This window comes from Eretmochelys imbricata, chromosome 7, assembly GCF_965152235.1.
Source record: "Eretmochelys imbricata isolate rEreImb1 chromosome 7, rEreImb1.hap1, whole genome shotgun sequence".
Lineage (NCBI taxonomy): Eukaryota > Metazoa > Chordata > Testudines > Cheloniidae > Eretmochelys > Eretmochelys imbricata.
Genome location: NC_135578.1, coordinates 52,730,712 through 52,754,663, shown reverse-complemented (window position 1 = coordinate 52,754,663; position 23,952 = coordinate 52,730,712). Strand labels below are relative to the sequence as shown.

At 47.2% G+C, this 23,952-nt stretch overlaps 2 protein-coding genes across 7 annotated transcripts in view; one reads left to right on the top strand and one right to left on the bottom strand.

Moving 5' to 3' along the window:
* The window catches only part of PDLIM1 (PDZ and LIM domain 1), a 93,655-nt gene extending 90,171 nt beyond the window's left edge, over positions 1-3,484 (top strand). For 2 of the 3 annotated variants that reach the window (XM_077822612.1, XM_077822610.1), the window contains 2 exons: positions 500-617; positions 2,742-3,484. In XM_077822612.1, the coding sequence (XP_077678738.1) occupies positions 500-617; positions 2,742-2,928 (305 nt within the window). In that variant the 3' untranslated portion in view covers positions 2,929-3,484. The remainder of the gene's footprint in view (positions 1-499; positions 618-2,741) is intronic. The other variant, XM_077822609.1, reaches the window with a different exon arrangement.
* Positions 3,485-23,066: 19,582 nt separating this feature from the next.
* Positions 23,067-23,952, bottom strand: part of HELLS (helicase, lymphoid specific) — a 45,345-nt gene continuing 44,459 nt past the window's right edge. For all 4 annotated transcript variants that reach the window (XM_077821119.1, XM_077821120.1, XM_077821123.1 and 1 more), the window contains one exon: positions 23,067-23,637. In XM_077821119.1, the coding sequence (XP_077677245.1) occupies positions 23,540-23,637 (98 nt within the window). In that variant the 3' untranslated portion in view covers positions 23,067-23,539. The remainder of the gene's footprint in view (positions 23,638-23,952) is intronic.

Sequence of the window (23,952 nt, the reverse complement as noted above, 5' to 3'; positions counted from 1 at the left end):
GCTCTTTCATAATCCACTTTCTTTACTGTAAGGCTAGTAATATTTCAGTGGTTTCAAGGGGAAGGGGGGATAGCTCAGTGGTTTGAGCATTGGCCTGCTAAACCCAGGTTTGTAAATTCAATCCTTGAGGGGGCCATTTAGGGATCTGGGGCAAAAATTGGGGATTGGTCCTGCTTTGAGCAGGGGGTTGGACTAGATGATCTCCTGAGGTCCCTTCCGACCCTGATATTCTACGATTCTAAAAGGAACTCTGCAAACAGGCTTACTGTGGTGTTTATGCACACTTCAATTAACTGTCCCTAGAGTCCAAAGCCAGGAGGGACCCTTGTGATCTTCCATAACACAGGCCCTAGGAGTTCCCTGGATTAATTCCTGCTTCAAGTCCAACAGCTGTATTGAACTAGAGCATCTCCTCTAGCAAAGCATCCAGTCTGGATATAAAGATTCCTCTTGCAGTTTGTGCAGCCCATAATCCAAAATGCTCTGTTTGTATCCCCAGGGGATCCCAATAAACCTTCTGGATTTAGAAGCGTGAAAGCACCAATGACAAAAGTTGCCTCGTCGATCGGAAATGCCCAGAAACTGCCCATTTGTGATAAGTGTGGATCCGGCATTGTGTAAGTATTGACCCATCCCAATCGCTTATAGGCTATGTCTGCACTACACACAGCTGGTGGCAGCGTGTAGGGTATATGTATCTACTACAAGCTGCAGTGAAAAGCTTGCTGCATCTTCACTGTGGTATGTGGCAGTGAAAGGCTCGGGCAGCGGGGAGAGAGCAGTCAAAAGCTTCAGCATTCCCTACTAATGGAGCCTTTCACTGTGGCAAGGAAAGGCTCTGGCAGGGCTAGCCTTTCCCTGTGGCAGGAGAAAGCTCCAGCAGAAGAGAACTGGCTGAGTCCTTCCCCGCTGTCTCCCCACAGTCTTCCCAGTGGCAGGGAAGGGCTCCAGCAGTGCGGAGGCCACAGGACACTAGCAGCATAGATAGGGAAGCATAGTTTTGGGGGAATAGAGCCGTGCAGGGTATGTACTCGCATGTATACTCACCCCCTTTAGGTGCATCTTTATTTGCCTAAGCCATGCCTCACCAGCTACACTGTGGTTTATACCCATGTTGGGGGGCTGTGATGGTATGAAGAAGAAGTGTGCAGTGTAGACATTCCCACAGAGTGGAGCTCGCTGTACTATATCGTGTCTGTATAGGGCAGGGGTGGGCAAACTATGGCCTCTGGGCCATAGGTAGTTAACAAGCTGCTGTGTAGTTTCCTTATTTTGGTTTGGCTAGTTGCAAAGAGCATTTGCACTGTGTTTCCCTGAGCGGGCAGGCCCATGTACAGTGGAACAGTTTGACACCCTAACTACAGTGTAGAGTTAGTGACCGTTCGCTGCATCGGAAAATTCAGCCAGGGTCCAGGCACCTTTTGCTTCTCCCACAAACATCTGGTTTTTATGTTGCCAGTCAGAGGGCTGCCCTTTGGCTCTGCAGCCCTTTGCCCAAACTGGTTGTGCTGGAGTTATAGTTTGGCTAATTTTACTTGGTTTTGAGCCATTCGAACCCACTGTTCATAGTACACCCTCAGTGTTACCTAACACACCCATTTACCAGCTCCTCTCTAACACTAAGGCCTGTCTACACTACAAAGTTAGGTTGATGTAAGTCACCTTGCACCAACCTATTTCTGTGTGTGTCTACACTCAGATTTGTCTCTGGCCGACATAAGCACCCTGTTACGCCGATACAGTAACACCACCACCCTGAACGGCCTGGAGCCATAGTCAACCAACTGAGGTCGATGCAGTGCAAGTGTGGCCTCTGTCAATCCTAACAGTCTTCCAGCAGCTGTCCCACGATGCCCCAGTCCCTGTGACAGTGACTGCTCTGGCCACACTTGTAAACTCCACTGCCCTGGGGTTGTAGAGACCAGAAGCTGCTCCCCACTTTAACCCCCACTCCACGTTCTTTTGAAATGCCTTTTCCTGGTTGCCCAGTTTGGCAGGCCCACCCAAAAGCCCAGCTAACCACGCCAGCTCCACTCAGTGGGCACGCTCAGGCCTGGAGTGGGCGGGAGGTGTTGGGCCCCCTGGGCCTGTGGGGAGAAGAGGCTGTGCAGGCAGAGCTACAGCACAGCCCCAGAGGCGTGGGCCTCGCTGGGCAGACTGCCCCCGGGATGCAGGCAAAGGGTCTGGCGGGATCCGTTGCAATGCCGAGTGACGGCGAAGGAACTTTGCCAGGGATATCGCCAGAGAGCGTCAACAGGGACTTTCCCTGGAACTTGCTTGTGCGGGGGAGGCCAGTTCTAAAAATGCTTTCAGGGAGCAGGGTTCTCGTCCGTGCATGGCGCTATCCAGTCACAGGGCCAGATCCTCCTCAGGTGTAAATTGATGTAGCACCGCAGGGATCAGTGAGGTTACACCAACTGAAGACCTTGCCCATAGTCTCTCTAACTGTGCATGGCCCTGGCCTGCACTGTGCGTGAGGGGACGAGAGTTTTTATTCTTTCCTGGGCATCAGTCTGCGTCCAGCGGGGGTACCCACACTCTGCCTCCCTAGAGCCATGCTCCCCATAGATACTCTCACTGGCACCTTGCTGCTGCAGAACAGCTGCCTCCTTCCCACCCTAGGGGATGGCTGTGCTGCCTGGGGCAGTCCCAGTGGTATGCAAGCATGGGGGATTTCAGCCAGGGAGTCCTTGGGGGATTGCGGGAGCCCCAGAGCTGAGCGATCATGTTGTTTCCCACAGGGGGGCGTTCGTGAAACTGCGTGACAAGCAGCGCCATCCAGAGTGCTATGTGTGCAGCGACTGCGGGACAAACCTCAAGCAGAAAGGACACTTCTTTGTGGAGGATTGCATCTATTGCGAGACGCATGCCCGGGAGCGAGTGACCCCGCCCGAAGGCTATGAGGTGGTCACTGTCTTTCCAAAGTGAATGACGTCATCCGCTCTGTATTATTTTTCCCACACTAATGTTTTCCAAAAAGCAGCCCCCCCGCCCGCCCCCTGCCCCCTGCGTGAACCTGCCTTGCAATAAGGAATGCTCGGCATGGCTTTTCTTTTGCTGCCACAGTAACCCTCCATCTGTTAGCCTTAGGTGTCACTTAATTGTTCAACACTTGCATTTTTTAAAATCTGCTCTGACAAATCAGTTTGGAACCCTTTTTTGTACTGTCCAATCTTTCTCCCTTCACTGTCGATTGCAGATGAAAATCAGAAGCCAAAGCCGAAGCACAGAAGCTGTGTGGCTCAGTTGTTTTTCCTTCTGTTCATGTTCAATAAACATGATGAATCTACAAGACAAACTGTTGTCTGCATTTCTTTCAGTTCTGTGTATGTTGGCCTCCTTCTACCCCCACCCACAAAAAACATTTCGCATTCTGAAAAGGCTTGGCAGAATTCGATTAGTATCTTTTGGTAATTTAGATGTTTGTCTTTTAAGAATTTTTTTTTACATTTTTATTCAGGCTGTCGATTAACCACAGTTAACTCACGTGATTAACTCAAAAAATTAATTGTGATTGCAGTTTTATTCTCACTGTTGAACAGTAGAATACCAATGGAAAGTTATTAAATAATTTTGGATATTTTCTACATTTTCAAATATATTGATTTCAATTACTGCACAGAATACAAAGTGCACAGTGCTCACTTTATAGTATTACTTTTATTACAAATATTTGCACTGTAAAAATGATAAACAAAAGAAATAGTATTTTTCAATTCACCTCATACAAGTACAAGTAGTGCAATCTCTTTGTCGTTAAAGTGCAACTTATAAATGTAGATTTTTTGTGTTACATAAGTGCACTTAAAAACAAAACAATGTAAAACTTTAGTGCTGACAAGTCCACTCAATTCTTGTTCAGCCAATCACTATGAAAAACAAGTTTGTTTACATTTGTGGGAGATAATGCTGCCTGCGTCTCAATTTACGTTACCTGAAAGTGAGAACAGGCGTTTGAATGGCACTTTTGTAGCCAGCATTGCAAGGTATTTACATACCAGATATGCTAAACATTTGTATGCCCCTTCATGCTTCGGCCACCATTCCAGAAGAAATGCTTTCATGCTGATGACACTCATTAAAAAAAAAAAAAGTGTTAAATAATTTGTGACTGAACTCCTTGGGGGGAGAATTGTATGTCTCCTGCTCTGTTTTACCCGCATTCTGCCATATATTTCATGTTATAGCAGTCTCGGATGATGACCTAGCACATGTTGTTAATTTTAAGAATACTTTCACTGCAGATTTGACAAAACGCAAAGAAGGTATCGATGTGAGATTTCTAAAGATAGCAATAGCACTCATCCCAAGGTTTAAGACTCTGAAGTGCCCTCCAAAATCTGAGAGGGAGAAGGTGTGGAGCATGCTTTTAGAAGTCTTAAAAGAGCAACACTCAGATGTGGAAGATACAGAACCCAAACCACCAAAAAGGAAAATCAACCTTCTGCTGGCAGCATCTGACTCAGATAATGAAAATGAACATTCGTTGGGCCCCACTGCTTTGGATCGTTATCGAGCAGAAGTCTTCATCAGCATGGACGCACATCCTCTGGAATGGTGGTTGAAGCATGAAGGGAAATATGAATCTTTAGTGCATCTTGCATGTAAATATCTTGCGACGCCGGCTACAGCAGTGCCATGCGAACGCCTGTTCTCACTTTTAGGTGACATTGTAAACAAGAAGTAGGCCGCATTATCTCCTGCAAATGTAAACAAACTTGTTTGTCTCAGCAATTGGCTGAACAGGAAGTAGGACTAAGTGGACTTGTAAAACTTTAGAGCCTACATATTGTTTTTGAATGCAGTTATTTTTGTACATAATTCCACATTTGTAAGTTCAAGTTTCATGATAAAGAGATTGCCCTACAGTACTTGTATTAAGTGAACTGAAAAATACTATTTCTTTTGTTTTCTTACAGTGTAAATGTTTGTAATAAAAAATAAATATAAAGTGAGCACTGTATACTTTGTATTCTGTTATAATTGAAATCAATATTTTTGAAAATGTAGAAAATGTAGAAAACATCAAAAATATTTTAAATAAATGGTATTCTATTATTATTTAACAGCGCAATCAACAGTGATTAATCATGATTAATTTTTTAATTGCTTGACAGCCCTAATTTTTATTGATTCAAAATTTCACAGTTGCATGAAATTATGGGACTGGTTCAACAATAAGTATTTAGGGACAGTAGACACTGAAATTCAAAACTGTTCTTTGTAATTTTTACAAATAAAATTTTTAAAAATAAAATTTTTACAATAAAATTCTTTGTAACTGTTTTAAAAAAAAAAAAAAAGTCAACATCACGTCAAAACATACCAAGTAAATATCCTTCAGCCACATGCTAGTAAGTTATCCAGCTGCACTTTTCTTACTTTGCCTAGCTGTGAATTTCTGTCATTATCAATGGAAATATTTTTGAGAGGGTTTTTGGGTGTACAGTGGAATAGACATTTACCGACATCTACTGGTAAAAATCAACTGTTCCAAGCCTATGACCAGATGAGAGGAAGCATTTGTCCTGAGGCTCCCTTGGATATCATGATGTGCATGGAGTAAGGAACGGGGCATAGTTGCACCAGCCCAGAGGCACTACAGGCAGGGAGGTAAGACCCTGAATCAAAATACCCTCCCGGCATACCTTCGCTCCATTGCTGATCCGGGCTAGTTCCTGGTTACTTGCTGCTCTTCTGGCTAATGTGGGGGGTACCGGTGATCACATCTAGCACTCAGTCCGTCCGTTGGCAGATCAGCAGCCCAGTGGAGCCTGCTTTGCTCCCCTATGCTGTACCCCTTTGACTCCCCAGCACAGTGTCCTAAGGACAGAAACACCTAGGAACCAGTCAGCTTAGACTCTCTGTACCATACAGGCCCCAGCACATTGCAGTGAGAAACAGCTGATGTGTCCTGTAAGCCAAGGAATCTCTGGTGCTGTGTGGTCAGGCAGTGGCCAGCCACATCTAAATTGAGAGGATGGACTGGTTTCTGGCTTAGCTACAGGGAAAGGTTCCTCTCAGGAGACTGAATTCCAGTTTGTCTCCAGATTCAAACTCCCTTTAAGTTCCTGGGTGTTCAGGTACCGGACTTTGGTTCTAGCTCCCCATAAAACATATTGTGTATGCCCAACAGCCCATGAGAATAAGCTCTTTGTCTACGCTCTGGATGTGCAGCTCCAGTGCATGCATTCCTGCTGCCCTCTCCCTGCCCTGGAGGGAGTTTAGTCTCAATGGCCAAGTGGGCCTCGATTTGGCCTCACTGCTGAGAATGCCAGGAAGGAGACTGATGAAGACATCCGAGCCTTCCCAGTCCTGTCTCTGCCACTAATTGAGCTGCAGAATAATTAACCTGTTCAGAATCAAAAAGTCCCACTCTGCTCTTTGGACGCTGATGTGAAAAGTTCTCCCATCAGCGTAGGAGCTTCTTCACTATATTGGCGCAGCTGCACCGTTCTAGCACTGTACTTGAAGACAAGCCTTTAGTGTGCAGAAAGATTAGCAAATATGGCAGGCCACCAGCTTGGATTAACAGAGAAATCGTCGGTGAGCTTAAACACAAAAAGGAAGCTTACAAGAAGTGGAAAATTGGACAGATGACTAGGGAGGAATATAAAAATCATGCTCGAGCATGTAATCAGGAAGGCCAAAGCACATTTGGAGGTGCAGCTAGCAAGGGAACAAGAAAGGTTTCTACAGGGAAAGTGTGGGACCCTTTCTGAATGGGGGAGGCAACCTAGTGACAGATGATGTGGAAAAAGCTGAAGTACTCGATGCTTTTTTTGCCTCAGTCTTCACAGACAAGGTCAGCTCCCAGACTGCTGCACTAGACAGCACAGTATAGGGAGGAGGTGGGCAGCCCTCAGTGGTGAAAACAGGTTAAGGACTGTTTAGAAAAGCAGGATATGCACAAGTCCATGGGGCTGGATCTAATGCATCTGAGGGTGCTGAGGGAGTTGGCTGATGTGATTGCAGAGCCATTGGCCATTATATTTGAAAACTCGTGGCAATTGGGGGAGGTCCCAGATGACTGGAAAAAGGCAAATATAGTGCCCATCATTAAAAAAGGGAAGGAGAATTGGGGGGAAACTACAGCCAGTCAGCCTCACCTCAGTCCCTGGAAACATCATGGAGCAGGTCCTCAAGGAATCCATTCTGAAGCACTTGGAGGAGAGGAAGGTGATCAGACACAGTCGACATGGATTCATGAAGGGCTTGTCACACCTGACCAATCTGATTGCCTTCTGTGATGAGATAACTGGCTCTGTGGATATGGGGAAAGTGGTGGATGTGATGTATCTTGACTTAAGCAAAGCTTTTGATATGGTCTCCCACAGTAATCTTGCCAGCAAGTTAAAAAAGTATGGATTGGATAAATGGACTATAAGGTGAATAGAAAACTGGCTAGATCATTGGGCTCAACGGGTAGTGATCAACGGTTCGATGTCTAGTTGGCAGCCGGAATCAAGCAGAGTGCCCCAGGGGTCTGTCCTGGCGCCAGTTTTGTTCGACATCTTCATTTAATAATCTGGATGATGGGATGGATTGCACCCTCAGCAAGTTTGCGGATGACACTAAACTGGGGGAAGAGGTAGGGTCCAGAGTGACCTAGACAAATTGGAGGATTGGGCCAAAAGAAATCTGATGAGGTTCAACAAGGACAAGTGCAGAGTCCCGCACTTAGGACGAAAGAATCCCATGCACTGCTACAGGCTGGGGACCGAATGGCTAAGCGGCAGTTCTGCAGAAAAGGACCTGGGAATTACAGTGGACGAGAAGTCGGATATGAGTCAACAGTGTGTCCTTGTTGCCAAGAAGGCTAATGGCATATTGGGCTGCATTAGTAGGAGCATTGCCAGCAGATTAAGGGAAGTGATTATTCCCCTCTATTTGGCACTGGGTGAGGCAACACCTGGAGTATTGCTTCCAGTTTTAGGCCCCCCACTACAGAAAGCACGTGAACAAATTAGAGAGAGTGCAGCGGAGGGCAACGGAAATGACTAGGGGGCTGGAGCACATGACTTATGAAGAGAGACTGAAGGAACTGAGCTTATTTAGTCTGCAGAAGAGAAGAGTGAGGGGGGATTTGATAGCAGCCTTCAATTACCTGAAAGGGGGTTCCAAAGAGGATGGAGCTCAGCTGTTCTCAGTGGTGGCAGATGACAGAACAAGGAGCAATGATCTCGAGTTGCAGTGGGGGAGGTCTAGGTTGGATATTAAGAAAAACTATTTCCCTAGGAGGGTGGTGAAGCACTGGAATGGGTTATCTAGGGAGGTGGTGGAATCTCCATCCTCAGAGGTTTTTAAGGCCCAGCTTGAGAAAGCCCCGTCTGGGATGATTTAGTTGGGGCTGATCCTGCTTTGATCAGGGGGTTGGACTAGATGTCCTCCTGAGGTCTCTTCCAACCCAAATCTCCTATAAGTCTATGTCTAGCAAAGTTTTCAGTTTAAGCTCCCAGTGTCCTCTTTTGAAAGTGTTGTGCAGGTTTCCTTTGAGGATGAAAATTGAGAGGTCAGGTACAGAGTGATTGCTTTGTGAAAAGTGTTGACCCACAAGTGATAGTGGTGGTTCTTCGAGTGCTTGCTCATGTCCATTCCATGCTAGGTGTGTGAGTGCCCATGTGCACGGTTGCCAGAGACTTTTTGCCTTAGTGATATCTGTAGGGCTGGCTCTGGCACCCTCTGGAGTGCCACGCTCATGCACCGGTATATGAAGCATCGCTGGCCCTGAGCCCTCTCAGTTCCTTCTTACCACCCATGACGGTCACTGTAATGCCTCTCTCACTCTTGCTCAGCAAGTGTGATAGTGGTCTCTTCAAACCACTTCGGTATCTGAGGCCTGGTCTACACTACAAACGAAGGTTGACATTACCGTGTTAAGTCAGTCTAATAAAGTGTCTACACTACTGAAGTGGTCTGTAAAGTCAGCTTCTGTACTCCATCTCCGTGAGAGGAGTCACACTTGATTCGACATCCACAGGTCGACACTGTGTTGTGTAATTTGAATGAATTGGCCTCTGGAAGATGTCCAACAGTGCTCCGTGTGACCGCTCTGGAGAGCACTTTCAACTTCACTGCATATCAGCCAGGTACACAGGAAACAGCTGCGCTCCTGTTAAAGCCCTGGGAACTTTTGAATTTTCATTTCCTGTTTGATCAGCATGGAGAGCTCACCAGCACAGTTGATCATGGAGACCCAAGGCTGCTAATGCGCTCCAGCATGGAGTACACAGGAGGTGGTGGATCTTATTGCTGTGTGGGAGAAGAGTCTGTGCAGGCAGAGCTCCTATCCAACAGAAGAAATGCTGACATCTATGCCAAGATTACACAGGGCATGGGGGAAAAAGGCCATACCAGAGACATGCAGCACTGCCGTATGAAAATAAAGGAGCTTCGGCAAGCGTACCAGAAGACAAGGGAGGCAAACAGTTTTTCTGGTTCTGCCCCAGACATACCGCATTTATGAGGAGCTGCATGTGATTCTCGGCGGCGACCCCATTACTACCTCAAAACACTCCATGGATACCTGCCAGGAACCCCGGGTGACCTTGAGCAACAACAAGGTCAACATTGTTGATAAGGAGGAAAATGTGAGGCAGGCAAGCAGAGGATCCATTCTCCCTGACAGCCAAGAACTGTTTTTAACGCTGGAGCCCATCTCTTCACAGGGCCAGTTAGCAGTGGAGCATGATGCTGGGGAAGGCATCTCTGGTGAGTACACATTTCCAATCAAACTGTAGGAGTTACGTGCCATTATATTTTATGTTTAATTTGAACAAAAAGGTGTAGTGAGTATTGGTGGCCACTCTAGCTACTCAGAGTGCGCGCTCCAAAAAAGACTTTATGTGCACAGGGATGGCTCGGGAATCCTCCATGAAGATCTCTAGGAATTTTAAAGATTCCCTGCCACAAGACCTGGGCCAGGAGTTCGGGTCTATTCTGGAGGAAGGCAGGTCTGTAGCCAGAGCTTCTCTCCAGATTGTGGTGTTTGTAGCTGACTTGGCAGCCAGGACCGTGGCTATGGCTGTCTTGATGTGGCAGAGTTAGTGGCTGCAGTCCTCTGGCCTCTCCCTGGAGGTCCAACAGTCTGTTCAGGTCCTCCCATTTGAGAGTAATGCTCTATTTTTGGAGCAAACGGATGCCAGGCTGCACTGCCTGAAAGACTTCCATGCCATGCGCCGTTCACTCGTGCTTTACATGCCACAGGCCTCCAGGAAGTTATTCCTGCCTCCTCCACTGCCACTAAGATTCTCTGGGCCCGCAAGGCAAGGCTCCTATAGGAGAAGGGACAGAGACAAGGGCTTCAAACACTGTTGTCCCACTCTGTCCTCCTCAGCCACCCAATCTGGCTCTGTGCACCAATCAGGTGGCCCAAATCAGCACAGGCGCCAACTTCCTCCGGGCCCCAGGGGTGCTCTACCTCCTGCTCTGCCTCAGGCCCTGCTTTCACCCACCCCCACCTATCCCTTCCCCTAAGCCCCCACCCCCGCCCTGACTTCTTGCTCCTGATTCACCCCCACTCCGCCTCTTCCCACCCAGTTCTGCCCACTCCCCTGAGTGTGCCCCATCCCCACTCCTCCCCCAGCACCTCCTGTATGCTGCAGAACAGGTGATCGTGGTGGGCAGGAGGTGCTGGGAGGGAGGGGTAGTTGAACAGCATAGCCACCAGGAGACAGGAGACGCTGCGAGAAAGGAGGGAGTCAGCTGCTGGTGGGTGCTAAGCACCCACTAATTTTTTTCCGTGGGTGCTCCAGGGTGCTTCTTGGACCCGTATACTGCAGCGCCCTTGGTCTCCAATGCATCGGGCCTGGGATGTGAAGCCCAGCTTGGCAACATCAGCACGCAAGGTCTCAGGTCACAGGAAGATCGTTCCCTGCATATAAACATCACGGAGCTCAAGGCGATTCAGCTGGTCTGCCAAGCTTTCCTCCCCTTTCTGGAGGGCAAGGGGGTCCGAATCCTAGCAGACAATACCATGGCAATGTTCTACATCAACAATCAGGGCAGAACCTCCTTGTCAGGCCTGTGCCAAGAGACTCTCCAACTGTGGGACTTCTGCATCCAGCACACCATTCATCTTGTGGCCTTGCATCTGCCAGGCATCAAGAATGCATTGGCAGGTCTCCTCAGCGGCTCTTTCTCATCTCACCAAGAGTGGTCTCTCCACCCAGAGGTGGCCAACCACATCTTCTAAAAGTGGGGGACACCCCAGGTGGACCTGTTTGCATCCAGACAGAACAGGAAGTGTCACTGGCTCTGCTCTGTCCGTGGGCTCGAAAGAGGCTTCCTATCAGACGCCTTCCTGTTCCCATGGTCAGGGTCTCTGATGTATGTCTTCCCTCCGATACCACTGGTGCACAGAAAGTTCCTGAAAATCAAGCGGAACAGGGTAAAAGTCATCCTGATAGCTCCAGCATGGCCGTGCCAACACTGGTTTGGTACGCTTTTAGAGCTCTCAATAGCAGCTCCATTAGAGCTCCCACTCTGGCCGGACTTGCTGTCTGAGAACCACGGTCATTTCTGACACCTGAATCTAGCATCCTTCCACCTGATGGCATGCTTCCTGCGTGGCTGAATGTGGCGGAGCAGGCATGCTTGGCCCAAGTCCAACAGATCTTGATGAGCAGAAAGGTAGTCCTGGTGCAGGCTATCTGGCCAAATGGAAACATTTTTCATGTTGGGCTTTGGGCAAAAACCTTCCTGCAGACCAGACCTCCCTACAATCCATCCTAGACTACTTGTTGCATCTAAAGCATCAAGGTCTGACTCTTTCAGCAGTCAGGGTTCACTCTGCGGCCATCTCAGCTTTTCATGGTCAGATTTCTGAAAGGTGTGGAGCGACTTTATCCTCAAGTTCGTGACCCTATCCTGCTTTGGGATCTGAACCTAGTGCTGTCAAGGCTCCCTGGCCACCCTTCGAGCCATTAGCTCCATGTTCCCTGCTGTGCCTCTCATGGAAGGTAAGGATTAGCGCACTCGCATCAGAACCAACCTATACAGTTTTCTACAAGGATAAGGTCCACTTGTGGCCCCACCCAGCCTTCTTGCCAAAGGTGGCGTAGGTGCCAACTCTGTGAGTGATCCAGGGCTGGAGCATTCATGGGGAAAAAGCGGTGGGTGCTGGCAGCTCCCCTAACCCCACTGTCAGCTCCCCTATTTCCCTCAGTGCCTCCTGCCTGCCGGTGGATCAGCACTTCCCCCTCTCTCCCCATGTCTCCCGCCCACAGCGATCTGTGGTGTGCAGGAGGCTTGGGGGGGGGGGGGGAGGAGCAAGGGCATGCTTGGGGAGGGGCTGGAACAGTGTGGGAAGAGGCAGGGTGGAGCAGGGATGGGAAGAGGTAGAACAGGGTGGGGCCTTGGGGGAAGAGGTGGAGCCAGAGTTGAGCACCCCCCAGCACATTGGAAAGTCGGCACCCATGGAAGGTTATGTGTCACTGTTCCACTATCATCAGGATACATTTCTGATCATATTCTATCCAAAGCCTCATAAATCCAGTGAGGAATGCAAGCTACACACCCTGGATGTTAGAAGGGCGCTGGCCTTCTACCTTGAGAGAACAAAGCCCTTTCGTAAGTCGACATAGCTCTTTGTCATAGTGGCAGACAGGATGAAAGGCCTGCCAGTTCCAGCCAGAGAATCTCCTTGTGTATATCTGCCTGCATTATGTTCTGCTATGGGCAAGTAGGGGTCTCACCACCAGTTGTCATGACTGCCCATTCCACCAGAGTGCAAGATTCAGCAGCAGCTTTCCTCGTTCTGGTATCAGTGCAGGACATCTGCAAAGCCTCGACCTGGTCTTCGGTCCACATAAATATAAAGGGAAGGGTAACCACCTTTAAATCCCTCCTGGCCAGAGGAAAAACCCTTTCACCTGCAACGGGTTAAGAGGCTAGGATAACCTTGCTGGCACCTGACTAAAATGACCAATGAGGAGACAAGATACTTTCAAAGCTGAAGGCGGGGTGGGGGGGGCGGGAAACAAATGTTCTCTCTGTCTGTGTGATGCTTTTGCCGGGAACAGAAAAGGAATGGAGTCTTAGAACTTAGTAAATAATCTAGTTAGATATGTGTTAGATTCTGTTTTGTTTAAATGGCTGATAAAATAAGCTGTGCTGAATGGAATGTATATTCCTGTTTTTGTGTCTTTTTGTAACTTAAGGTTTTGCCTAGAGGGATTCTCTATGTTTTGAAACTGATTACCCTGTAAGGTATTTACCATCCTGATTTTACAGAGGTGATTCTTTTACTTTTTCTTCAATTAAAATTCTTCTTTTAAGAACCTGATTGCTTTTTCATTGTTCTTAAGATCCAAGAATTTGGGTCTGTGTTCACCGATGCAAATTGGTGAGGATTTTTATCAAGCCTTCCCCAGGAAAGGGGGTGTAGGGTTTGGGAGGATTTGGGGCGGGGGGAGATGTTTCCAAGCGGGCTCTTTCCCTGTTATATATTTGTTAGCTCTTTGGTGGTGGCAGCAATAAAGTCCAAGGGCAAAAAGTAAAATAGTTTGTACCTTGGGGAAGTTTTAACCTAAGCTGGTAAAAATAAGCTTAGGAGTTTTTTTTTCATGCAGGTCCCCATATCTGTACCCTAGAGGTCAGAGTGGGGAAGGAACTTTGACACCTTTGCATTCCATTTCTTCATTACCCAGCAGGCCTCTGATGACGTCAGCTTCAGTAGACCGGTGTTGCAAGTTGAAAAACCATGAATGCTGAGGCCACCTCCAACAATACTGCTTGTGAATCACCTAATATGGAATAGATATGAGCAAGCACTTGAAGCAAGAACAGTTTTCTACCTTCCATAACTGGTGTTCTTCGAGATGTGTTGCTCCTGTCCCTTCCATGAACTGCCCTCTGTCCCCACTGTTGGAGTTGACAGAAAGAAGGAACTGTTTTGAAATGTCTGCCAAATATCCTACTTTGGTCCTCAGTCATTCTTTATCACTGCATTGGCTCGAATGCCCTCACCTTGTTTATAATACAGCCACTATAATCCTCTTGATTCAGACAACTCAAAGGTTCCCTTGCTTACAGCATCCATAAGGTACTTGGCTGGGCTCCCATAAGCTAGAAGTGTAGCAATCTCTACTGTGCTCTGAACCCATGGTATGACAGGTAAGGTACTTTTCTTTGACCCTCTTAAAATGTGCTGCTCAGTGAACTCTTGAAAAGGAACAAAACAAAGGGAAAACAGAACAAAGGGAAACAAGGTCTGCCAGCTCCTTCTCCAGTAACTCAAGATCTGCTTATAATCAGGAAGTGTTTATCCTGGAATATAATGAGAGGAAAGGAAGGCGGGGGTGAGGAGGGAAGGAAGTGGATTCAAGTTAGTGACAGACATCTGGGAAAGCAAACTCACCAGAGCTGCTAACTAACATGGCTGCTACTCTGAAATCTGTCACCAGAGCATAGAGGATCCACTTGGTTTGGAAGCAGCTCATTTGTGCAAGTCCAGGGGCCTTGCACAAGTTGCTGTCCTTTGCATGGGGCCCTGATGAACATTGCGCATGTTGTCTACTGACATCTTGATCCCAAGCCTCTTTCAATATATTTGATATTCACAGGACCACTCAAGTGAAAAATTTAAGAAATGTCAGCCTATGGATTATGTGCAATCTATTTGTTTTTACTTTGTCCATTAATTTGCTGTCATTTGTTCATGCTTTTAGATCCAGACACCCTGGGTTCAACTACCACAGATGACCCACCATCATTGGTGGCATGTGATTGATCACTGAAGTCTCATGCCATTGTTTCTGATTTCTGATTGGATAAGACACTTTAAACAGGAGACTAATGAATGGCATCCAGTGTGATTTGTGGTTTTTACTAATGGAACTCCAGGGATTAACAAACATTTTAATGAATAAACCAGTTGATCTGAATCCTCATGAGAAATGAATAGCATGAATGACAAATGAACTTACATGCTTGTTTATAAAAAATACTGGTGAAATGCTTTTTGAATTATTCATCCTGCTCTTTTGAAGAGAGAGATAGTTTTCATGGGTTTGCTACAGCCAACCTTTGTAAAACTACTGAAACTTAACTCATCATGGTTTGTGTTGTTTTGCGTGATTTTCATCCCTGGCATTTACAGCACCTTCCGTTACTGCTGCATTTGGTGTCACCTCTCCCCAGGCACCCAGCACTGTCAAATGGGGAGTATACCTTGAATGGTGCAAGCACTGATTCCTCAGCAAGCTGCTGGAGATGAGCAGCTCAGTGGTAGTTGGGCGAGCATGCAGCTAGATATGAATATCGGAATGAGCTTCTTGGGAAGGATTAATGCTAGCTAGCGTTGGTTTTGTTCCCCTATCCACTCAATGTAAATGGATCAATAGAGCAAGTTTTCAATGCTGTATGCAGGCAGTGAGGCTCCTGCCACGTCTTGTGTCCTAGAATGAATGGTTAAGGTTGAAAAGGGCCCATACAATGTGCATCTCTGTATGGGTGTTCTTGCAGGATTCTGATGTTTTTATCTGTGTTTCACTGCAGTAAGTGTTGGCCATGCAGAGAGGGGATGAATTCAAGTGAGGAGTCCACCAGCATGTTTGGAAGGGCATCCATTCCCAAGTTGATCATGTGTGCACGTGCGTAAACATTACTACTTCCAACTTGGAACAACTTTTTTCTTTTTCAGGATGAAACTACCAATAGTCTTCCAACAACTAACAGGTGAGAAATTAAATCCTTATTTCCTTGACAGAATACACACTCCCATCCACATCCACACCCCCAACTGGTGGGTCATCTGTGGTAGTGGAACTCAGGGTCTCTGGATCTAAAAGCATGAACCTCGCTGCCTGACCCATAAAACTGTCTACATGGTCCACCTGCTAGAGAGGGACAAAGACCCACACTGGTATTAACATGGGGGTCTCTCTCTCTCTCTCACTCTCTCTGTTAATCTGATTTTTCTAGGTACTCAGCACTCACATTTCCAGCTGAGCTCAATAGGCATTGAGGATGCTCAGCACCTCTTTGAAATCTTGTGTGTGAGTTGGGAAATCCCTTTGGCAGTATTTTGAATGAAAGTCAGTCATTTTGGATTATTCTATTATATAGGCTAAAGTAAAACCTCTCACTCGTGTGTTGAGCATTTTCAGGAGGAAACTCCTGGTCCTGCAGTGTGGAGAGTGACAGCACCAGCCTGAATCTAGACAATAATGTGAACTAATGTATTTTGGATTAAATAAATGTTGGCCTCTATGGGCCAAATCCACCATTGTCATGAGTGGGTGCAATGCCATTGACTGCAGTGGTGCTGCAGTCACAGCCCTTACACTGCTGGCATATCTCCTGAGGCTTTCTGTAGCCAAGTATCTTGTGCTAAAGTATTGGCTGCAAATTCCCAAAGTCGAGTGGAGTCTGAATAGTGGTGAAGGAGGGAAACCTCCCAGAAATACAGCTCTCTGCCTTTTCTCTGGCTCTCCTACAGCCAAGGAAGGGGGGTACGTCAAATCCTTGAGCAATAAAAGGAGGAATTCCCCGGAGATCCCAACCTTCCTGCTCTGCTTCAGAAGGGGAGGTTGGCTAACCCTTCCTCGCTGCCACAGGAGGATTTGAAACAGAGCTCTATGTGGCTCGGAAGCGAGGGTTGCCAACTTTCTGATTGCAGAAAACCTAACACTAGGGTGACCGAAGTTCTCTATGCAGAATACAGGATACTTGGTTAAATTACTCATATATAAGCTAGTTCAATGGCAATCAATCAGAACTATGCAGTACAAACATTCAAATTAACATCTAGTTCACTGAGCCCCTGTTAAAAAGAAATACTGCATAGTTGGATTCTTTTTATTTACCTTCTTATCTTTAAGGCTCACATTGGGAGGGAGGGTGGGGATGTGACACACCCCATTCCCCTGTTTCACACAGGGTGTATGTGGCCGACCGACCCTCCCCTCTCTGCCTGGTGCTCTCTGCCCTCCATGCCTGGCTAGGGCCCCGGGACGGACCCCCTCTCCTGGTACCTGGCGTTGCGTCTTCCCAAGGCACCGTGTGGGGGCATGCAAGGTCATATGTCCTGCCCCTGCTCCCCAGATTTCTGCCAGGGTTCACACCAGAATGTGACCAGTAGCAGCCTTTCAGCAATGTGGGCGAGGGAAGGGATGGGAGCTGCTTCCAGCTGCAGGGGAGGAGGAGGCGAGGGGAGAGGGATGACTTGGCCTGTGTCTTTGCAAAGCTCATCTCTTCTCCCCCTACTCCTACCTCTCCCCCACTGCTGGAAGAAGCTTGTTCCTTCCTGCTCGCACAGTTTTGAAAGGCTGCTACTGGCCACCGACATAACCCAGCTGCAGCACAGGCAGGAAGGGGTTAAACCCTAAGGATTAGGGTTGCCAACCCTCAAAGATTGCCCTGAAGTCTCCAGGAATTAAAGATTAACGTCATGTGATGAAACCTCTAGGAATACATCCAACCAAAATTGGCAACTCTACTAAGGGTGCATGGTGCACCAGAGCCCAGGGAACCTGACTGCAGGGGCTTCAGTGAACCTGGCCAGAGAGGTGGCACAGGAGGGGAGGGTGCCTAGGGGATGGAGCAGTCCCGTGTTCCCTGGGAGCAGGACGCAGGGCAGGGGACGGGGGTGAAGAGGGTGCTAAACCCCTGTCCCGGGAGCTGCTGTGGATTCTGCAGGTTTGGGGTGTGAACAGGCTGAAATTGCTCCCCCTCCCTCCCCCCACAACTCCAGAGTTTAACTGAGGGGTGGAGAGGCTTCCCTGTGCCTGCACTGTGTGGCTCTTTGGAACATGCAGGGCTTGGCTCCTTCTGGCCAGTGCCCTGGGTTGGAGGGTCTTGGGCTTTCCCAAGTGCCAACTGGACATGGGACAGGGAGGGGGAGATGGGGGCCGAGCTGATGGACCAGCAGAGGGAATCGCTGGCCCTGCGCGCTGCATCTTCACTCTGCCACCAGCCTTGCATACCCACCCCCATTGTCGGTTACTGAACCCTTCCCCCCCCCCCCCACTCTCCGCTGATGGTCAGGCGGCTGTGAGCAGTGATCCAGCCAGCAGCAGGACCCGCCGGTACTGATGTGGGGGAGACAGAAATTATGGGACAATTTGTCCATTTTTACGAAAAAGTTGGGACACCTACAGGAGGGCTTAAATATGGAACTGTCCCTTTAAAAAGGGGACATCTGGTCACCCCACTGAACACCCTTGCCCTGGCCCGTTCCTTTCCCAAGGCACATCCCTGCCCTGCCCCTTCTCTGAGGCCCTGCACCCTGCTCACACCATTCCCCCCTCCCTCCATTGCTCACTCTTCCCCCACCCTCACTCGCTCATTTTCACCAGGCTGGGACAGAGGATTGAGGTGTGGGGGGGTGAGAGCTGTGGCTGGGGAAGGGGGTTGGGGGCCGAGGGGTTTGGAGTGTGGGAAAGGGATCCAGCTGGGGCAGGGGCTTGGGATGTGGGAGGGGGTGAGGGCTCCGGCTGGGGGTGCAGAGGCTGCATTGGGCTGGGGATGAGGGGTTTGGGGCGCAGGAGGGGGATCTGGGGTTGGGGAGTGGGCGCAGCAGGGGTGCTAAGGCAGATGGGAACCGGCCAATGGGAGTATGGTGCCAGTGCCAACTAGAGCCACTGTGACCAGTGCGGGGTCGTGACCTGTAGTTTGAAAACCACTGAGTTACATAGTGAAGAAATGTATCATTATAGGAACAGGGTATCCAATATTGCTGGGAAGGAATGCACTGGATTTTATGATGCAGTACAACATATTTTTTGGAAGTTGTATTCACTCTAGTCTGATTTTCCAAATTCCTCCTAAGTGTAGCAACCGGCATCTGGAGCTTGTCAACAAAATATGTCTGATCCGATCTGAAAGCACCCCACTTTGAAAGTTAAAAATAATGTAAGTACTGGGTAAAAAGTTACTCTTTGGAAAGAGCCGGCAGCAGCTCTCTGCAAAGCTCAAAACAGGGACGGCCTTTGTGTCCTGCATAGCACAGCAGTGAGCGCACTGTGTGCATTTAACAAATAAATGACTAGTTTTGTTTCCCCCCTTGGAGAATTTTCTCATATAGTGGGTGTTGTCCACGGCTTCTGCCCTCTGCTGGATTAAATTGGATCTGCCCTGGAGTTTAGCAAAAGATTCTGCTAGGGGTGTGGAGTTAGTCTCTAAGGTGCCACAAGGACTGCTCATTGTTTTTGCTAGTGCTGATAGCTCAAAGAGATTTCACTAGCACAAATTGAAGGAGAGGGTTGAGTCTGCAAAGCTTTATGCAAAGGCAGATGGCAACTGTAGTGCTATGTGTGGGGGGAACAGCATAGATCTGACGGTGCAAAATCGGTCTCACGTTTCATCTAAACTCAGCACTTCAGGGGTCTGTCTAGAATGTCTATAAAAGGCCAAATCCCTGAGAGCAATTATGCTGATATACAAATCAATAGGAAAGCAGATGGAAAGGGATTATGAATCAAATCCTGTAATTTTCTTGGAGAACACTGTCTTAAAGCAATACTGTCTTTAAAACTTTCTAAAGGCAACTCTGATTCCTTAGAGGAAAGTAGTGCCCAGTTTTACAAACAGGCTTAGCATGCAAGTTAAAATGTTTTGCATTTCCCCACTGATCCAAACTCCACTGCAGACCTGACCATGAGTGCTTGCTGGCTCATGCCTTAGCTCTGTTACAGCCAACTGGTGAAATTTCATTGAATAAAGTATTTGCTAAATATTCAACCATCTTGTGAGCTGGTGAACTAATAATCATACAAGGATTAGGCTGTGTAATGAATAATTCAACCATACATGGTCAATAGCAAAAAATTCTACCCTACCCTCCCACCCTCCCTTCTGGGGAGGGACCAAAAGCCCACACACCTCCTGGGGACCCACCTCCATATGGAATCCCCCTTGTTCTTGCACCCCCTGCCCTGGGAAGGGACTGATGGCCCCCACAGCTCCCTGGGGACACCCTTTCTGCATCTCCACACAGGGAATCTCCCAGACCCCCTGTCCTGGAGTGGGAGTGGCAGAGCCCCATTCCCCCAGAGGGACCATCCAGTGCCCTCCATAAGGAACCATCCCCATGATCCCACAACCCTTGCCCTGGGGGAGGGGGGTGGAATTGACAGACCCACACCCTACAGGGGACCCCCCCCATGATCCCACAGCCCCTGACCAAAGGAGGGGCCAACAGCTCAAACCACCCCCCCCCAACAAACCCCACTTTGGCCACCAGGAAAGGGGCAGGACTCCCCACTCCCACCTGCCTGCCCCATGATGGGAATTCTGCCAGGCAGTAGGGAGGTGGGACAGAGCTGGGAGATCCCTTCCTTGACTTCCTGTTGTTGGGGGAAGATGCTTTCTCCCTGCCCTCCCATGGACCCTCTTATCAGAGGCTGATGTCCCCACTGATCTGAGAATGACCCCCCTCCATCAGTCCCTGCTCACCCATCAGAGAGATTCCCTCCATAACCGAGGGATGACACCCACGATCTAGAGTAATGCCCCTGCCTGTTGCTGCCCCGCCCACCTCCATAGCTAGAGGATGACAGCCTTTTAGCTAATGTGACACCACCCCAGTCCCTGACACCTCGTCTCTCGCCTTGCTGTCAGCACAGGAGCATTGCTATGTGTGGGTGCCCAGCCCAGAAAGCCAAAGGGGTGCTGGTGAAAGCACTAGCAGGGGAGGAAGGGTGTCCCCATCCCCAAAGGACTTGCTGGCTAGAATGTGGGAGCTTAGCTTGTGCTGATTTAGCCACAGCTGCACCAAGTGGTCATTGGGCAGTGGTGCAGGCAAGGTGGGGGTGCTGCAGCCTGTCGGCCAAGAGCTGCACTCTCGGCTCCTTTTGTCTGGCTGTTAAATTCAAGACCCTGAAAGGTGTTTCCATGTATTTTATGCCCCCCCATAACCCTCCCAGGCTCAATGTGCTGCACATTTTTGCCTGGATGATAATTAACTGGGTTACCACTGGTTCTTACATTACATGAAGGGACAAATAACGCTTCTGCCCCACTATTCATGAGTTTATAAACCTTTAGCCTATTCCCCTTAGTCATCTCTTTCCTAAGCTGAACAGTCCATCAAACATTCCCCTTAGGGAAGCGCTTCCATACTCATCGTTCTTGTTGCTCTTCTCTGTACCTTTTCCAATTCTTATATATCTTTTCTTGTGACAGGGTGACAAGAACTGCACCCAATATGCAAAGTGTTGGCATACTATGGAGTTATATAATGGCAATATGATCTTAACTATTCCTTTCCTCATGGTTACTAACATTGTTTGCTTTTGCCAGGATTACTTTTGGAGCCTTTTTATTTTAAAAATAAGTATCTAGCCACCACTGTGACAGCTCCTGATGTAAGTGATAGGTTACATACTAAAGTTAGTAGCTCTGTAATTTCATATCTGAGTTCCTTCCAAACTTTCAGGTGAAGATCAGCTGGACCTGGTAACTTATCAGTAATTTTGTTCCAAAATCACCTCTATTTGGAATACTTCCCTAGATGCATCACCTAAAAAGAATCTCAGATATTGGAATCTCCCTCCCATCCTCTGCAGTGAAGACCAATGCAAAGAATTCATTTAGCTTCTCTAGAGTAGCCTTATCTTCTTTGAGTGCTTCTTTAGCACCTCAATCATCCAACGGTCCCACTGTTTGGCAGACTGCCTGCTTCTCATGTACTAAAAAAACAAGCTACTCTTCAAATTCTTTTCTTGCCTGCATAATTGGGGCTTTCCAGCTATCGTCTTTTCTTGGGAAAAAAAGTTATTTCTCTCTTACATCATAAATGAAAGCTACTGCCAGCACTGGTGCAGTGGCTTTAAAAATCAGTTTCCTATATAAAGGGTTCTGCTACAGAAAAGCAATTCATTCTAAGGGCTGCTATCCAGCTCTGGTTAACTTCCTCTGAGGAAGGCTTAATATTCCTTAATGCCATGCAGTTTTAATATACATAAGAGATTTTTTAGAAAGAATCAGTGCCATTAACCTTTAGGAGGACTCTTTTTATCTATTGGGTGCTTTTGAAACTCTCCCCTGAAACCACAGTTCAAGGTCCTGTCTATAACAGAAGAGTGCAGTGCTTTAACCAACTTAATTCAAACTGGTGAAAACCCTTAAATACTATTGGTTTGACAGGGGATTTAGGAAATCAGTACCACTAGGTGCTTTTGAAACTCAGTCAGTCAGTCTTTGTTATAACACTTCATTAGTTCTTAACTCACTTGAGCCATTCAGGATATACAGTACTTTACTTTCCACTGTAAAAAAAGCTGTAAACTTAAATTCTGCTGTAAGCAGCTCAACTACACTACTACAGTCAAAGCATTGCTAGCTTTTGCCACAGTTCTTCCGGCTTTGGTAGCACTTGAATATACCAGTTTAAAATGGCTCCAGTTTGAAAATGCTGTGTATTTGTACTGAAAATGTGTTATTACACGATGGGAGAGAGCTTTTGACTAGTAGTGTAATATTTGCACATTTCAGAATAACAGCCGTGTTAGTCTGTATTCGCAAAAAGATAAGGTGCCACAAGTACTCCTTTGAGACTAACCAATTTATCTGAGCATGAGCTTTTGTGAGTGAGCTGTAGCTCACGAAAGCTTATGCTCAAATAAACTGGTTAGTCTCTAAGGTGCCACAAGTACTCCTTTTCTATTTGCACATTAAAAGCTAACTGGGCACTGAACTGCATATCCCAATTCATACCTCTTAGGGCATACTAACCTGACTACAGACTGAAGGTGATAACATTGTGCCAGTTTACATGGCCTAAATTAAGATTTCTTTGGTATTCTGAAGGAAAGAGGTTTGTGTTTTTTTTTTTTTTGTTTTTTTTTTTTTTTTTAAAGGCATAGATCTTGAAATTCCAGTCTGGCAAATTCCATGCTTAGGGCATGCAGTCTCAGGTGACTGCTTTAGCCCATTACCTTAAGAATATGGAAAAGTTACGCATGGAAGTTGCATATTATACATAAACCACTGAAAAGTATTTAACTTTGGTCACTTTCCCTAGTTTTATCTGCAAGGGCCCTTTCACAGCTCAGAAAGAGGCATGATTAGACAAAATGTTCTTACACTGAAAGCTGCCTCACCCCCAATAAATTCACATGACAAAATGGACAAAATTTATTAGCAAAATATTTTGCAAAATTTAAAACTGAAGTTACACGATTGGTTGTAAACAAATGTACTAGACAGTCTTCCCATTCCCAATAAAATCATAATGACACATTAGGTCAAATTAGAGAGAAAAAAAATTGTTTTTGCAAGACTTCCACAGGAAGATTTTGTACAAACCTGGCAGTGTTTGTCACTGGATCACACATGCTACCTAAACACCTGAAACATGTTCATTTTCTTAATTGTTCATGTGAGGTTCCCAAGTATGAAATTTTTAGGTATGCTACATCATGAAGTATGCTACCTGACATGTTACAACTCACTGAAAAGAAAAAAGATTTGAACCAGGCTTTGAGAAAAAAAAAATCAGCATAATCAAGTGTCACTATATGTAAAATGATGGCCTTACGAGATCAGCTGCTAGTCACGAGACATTTGGGCTGCACTTTTAGAAGCCAATCACACTTCAAAATACACATTCTGAATTGGAGTCTTCAGAATCTTCTAGGACCTTGAACACTCCCACTTTTTCTTTTTCAACTGATTCAGACTTTTTCATTTGGTCTAAGAGAAAAACAAACAAAACTGAAGGTTAAACAGAATTGTGTAGTGTCTTACATTGGAAGTAGAACAGTGCAGAGAAAGAAGCTTGTGCCTCCTACTAGCAGATGCTGAATGAAATACACAGCATGCTGAATATTAGGGCTTGGCTACACTTGCAAGTTAGAGCGCATTAAAAGAGTCCCGGGCATCCTAACTCCCGATGTGTCCATACTGGCAAGGCACGTAGAGCGCCTGGACTCTGCAGGTGGAGCGCTTCAGGTAATCCACCTTCACAAGAAGCATAAAGCTTGCTGCGTCCTGGCTGAAATGCCTGGC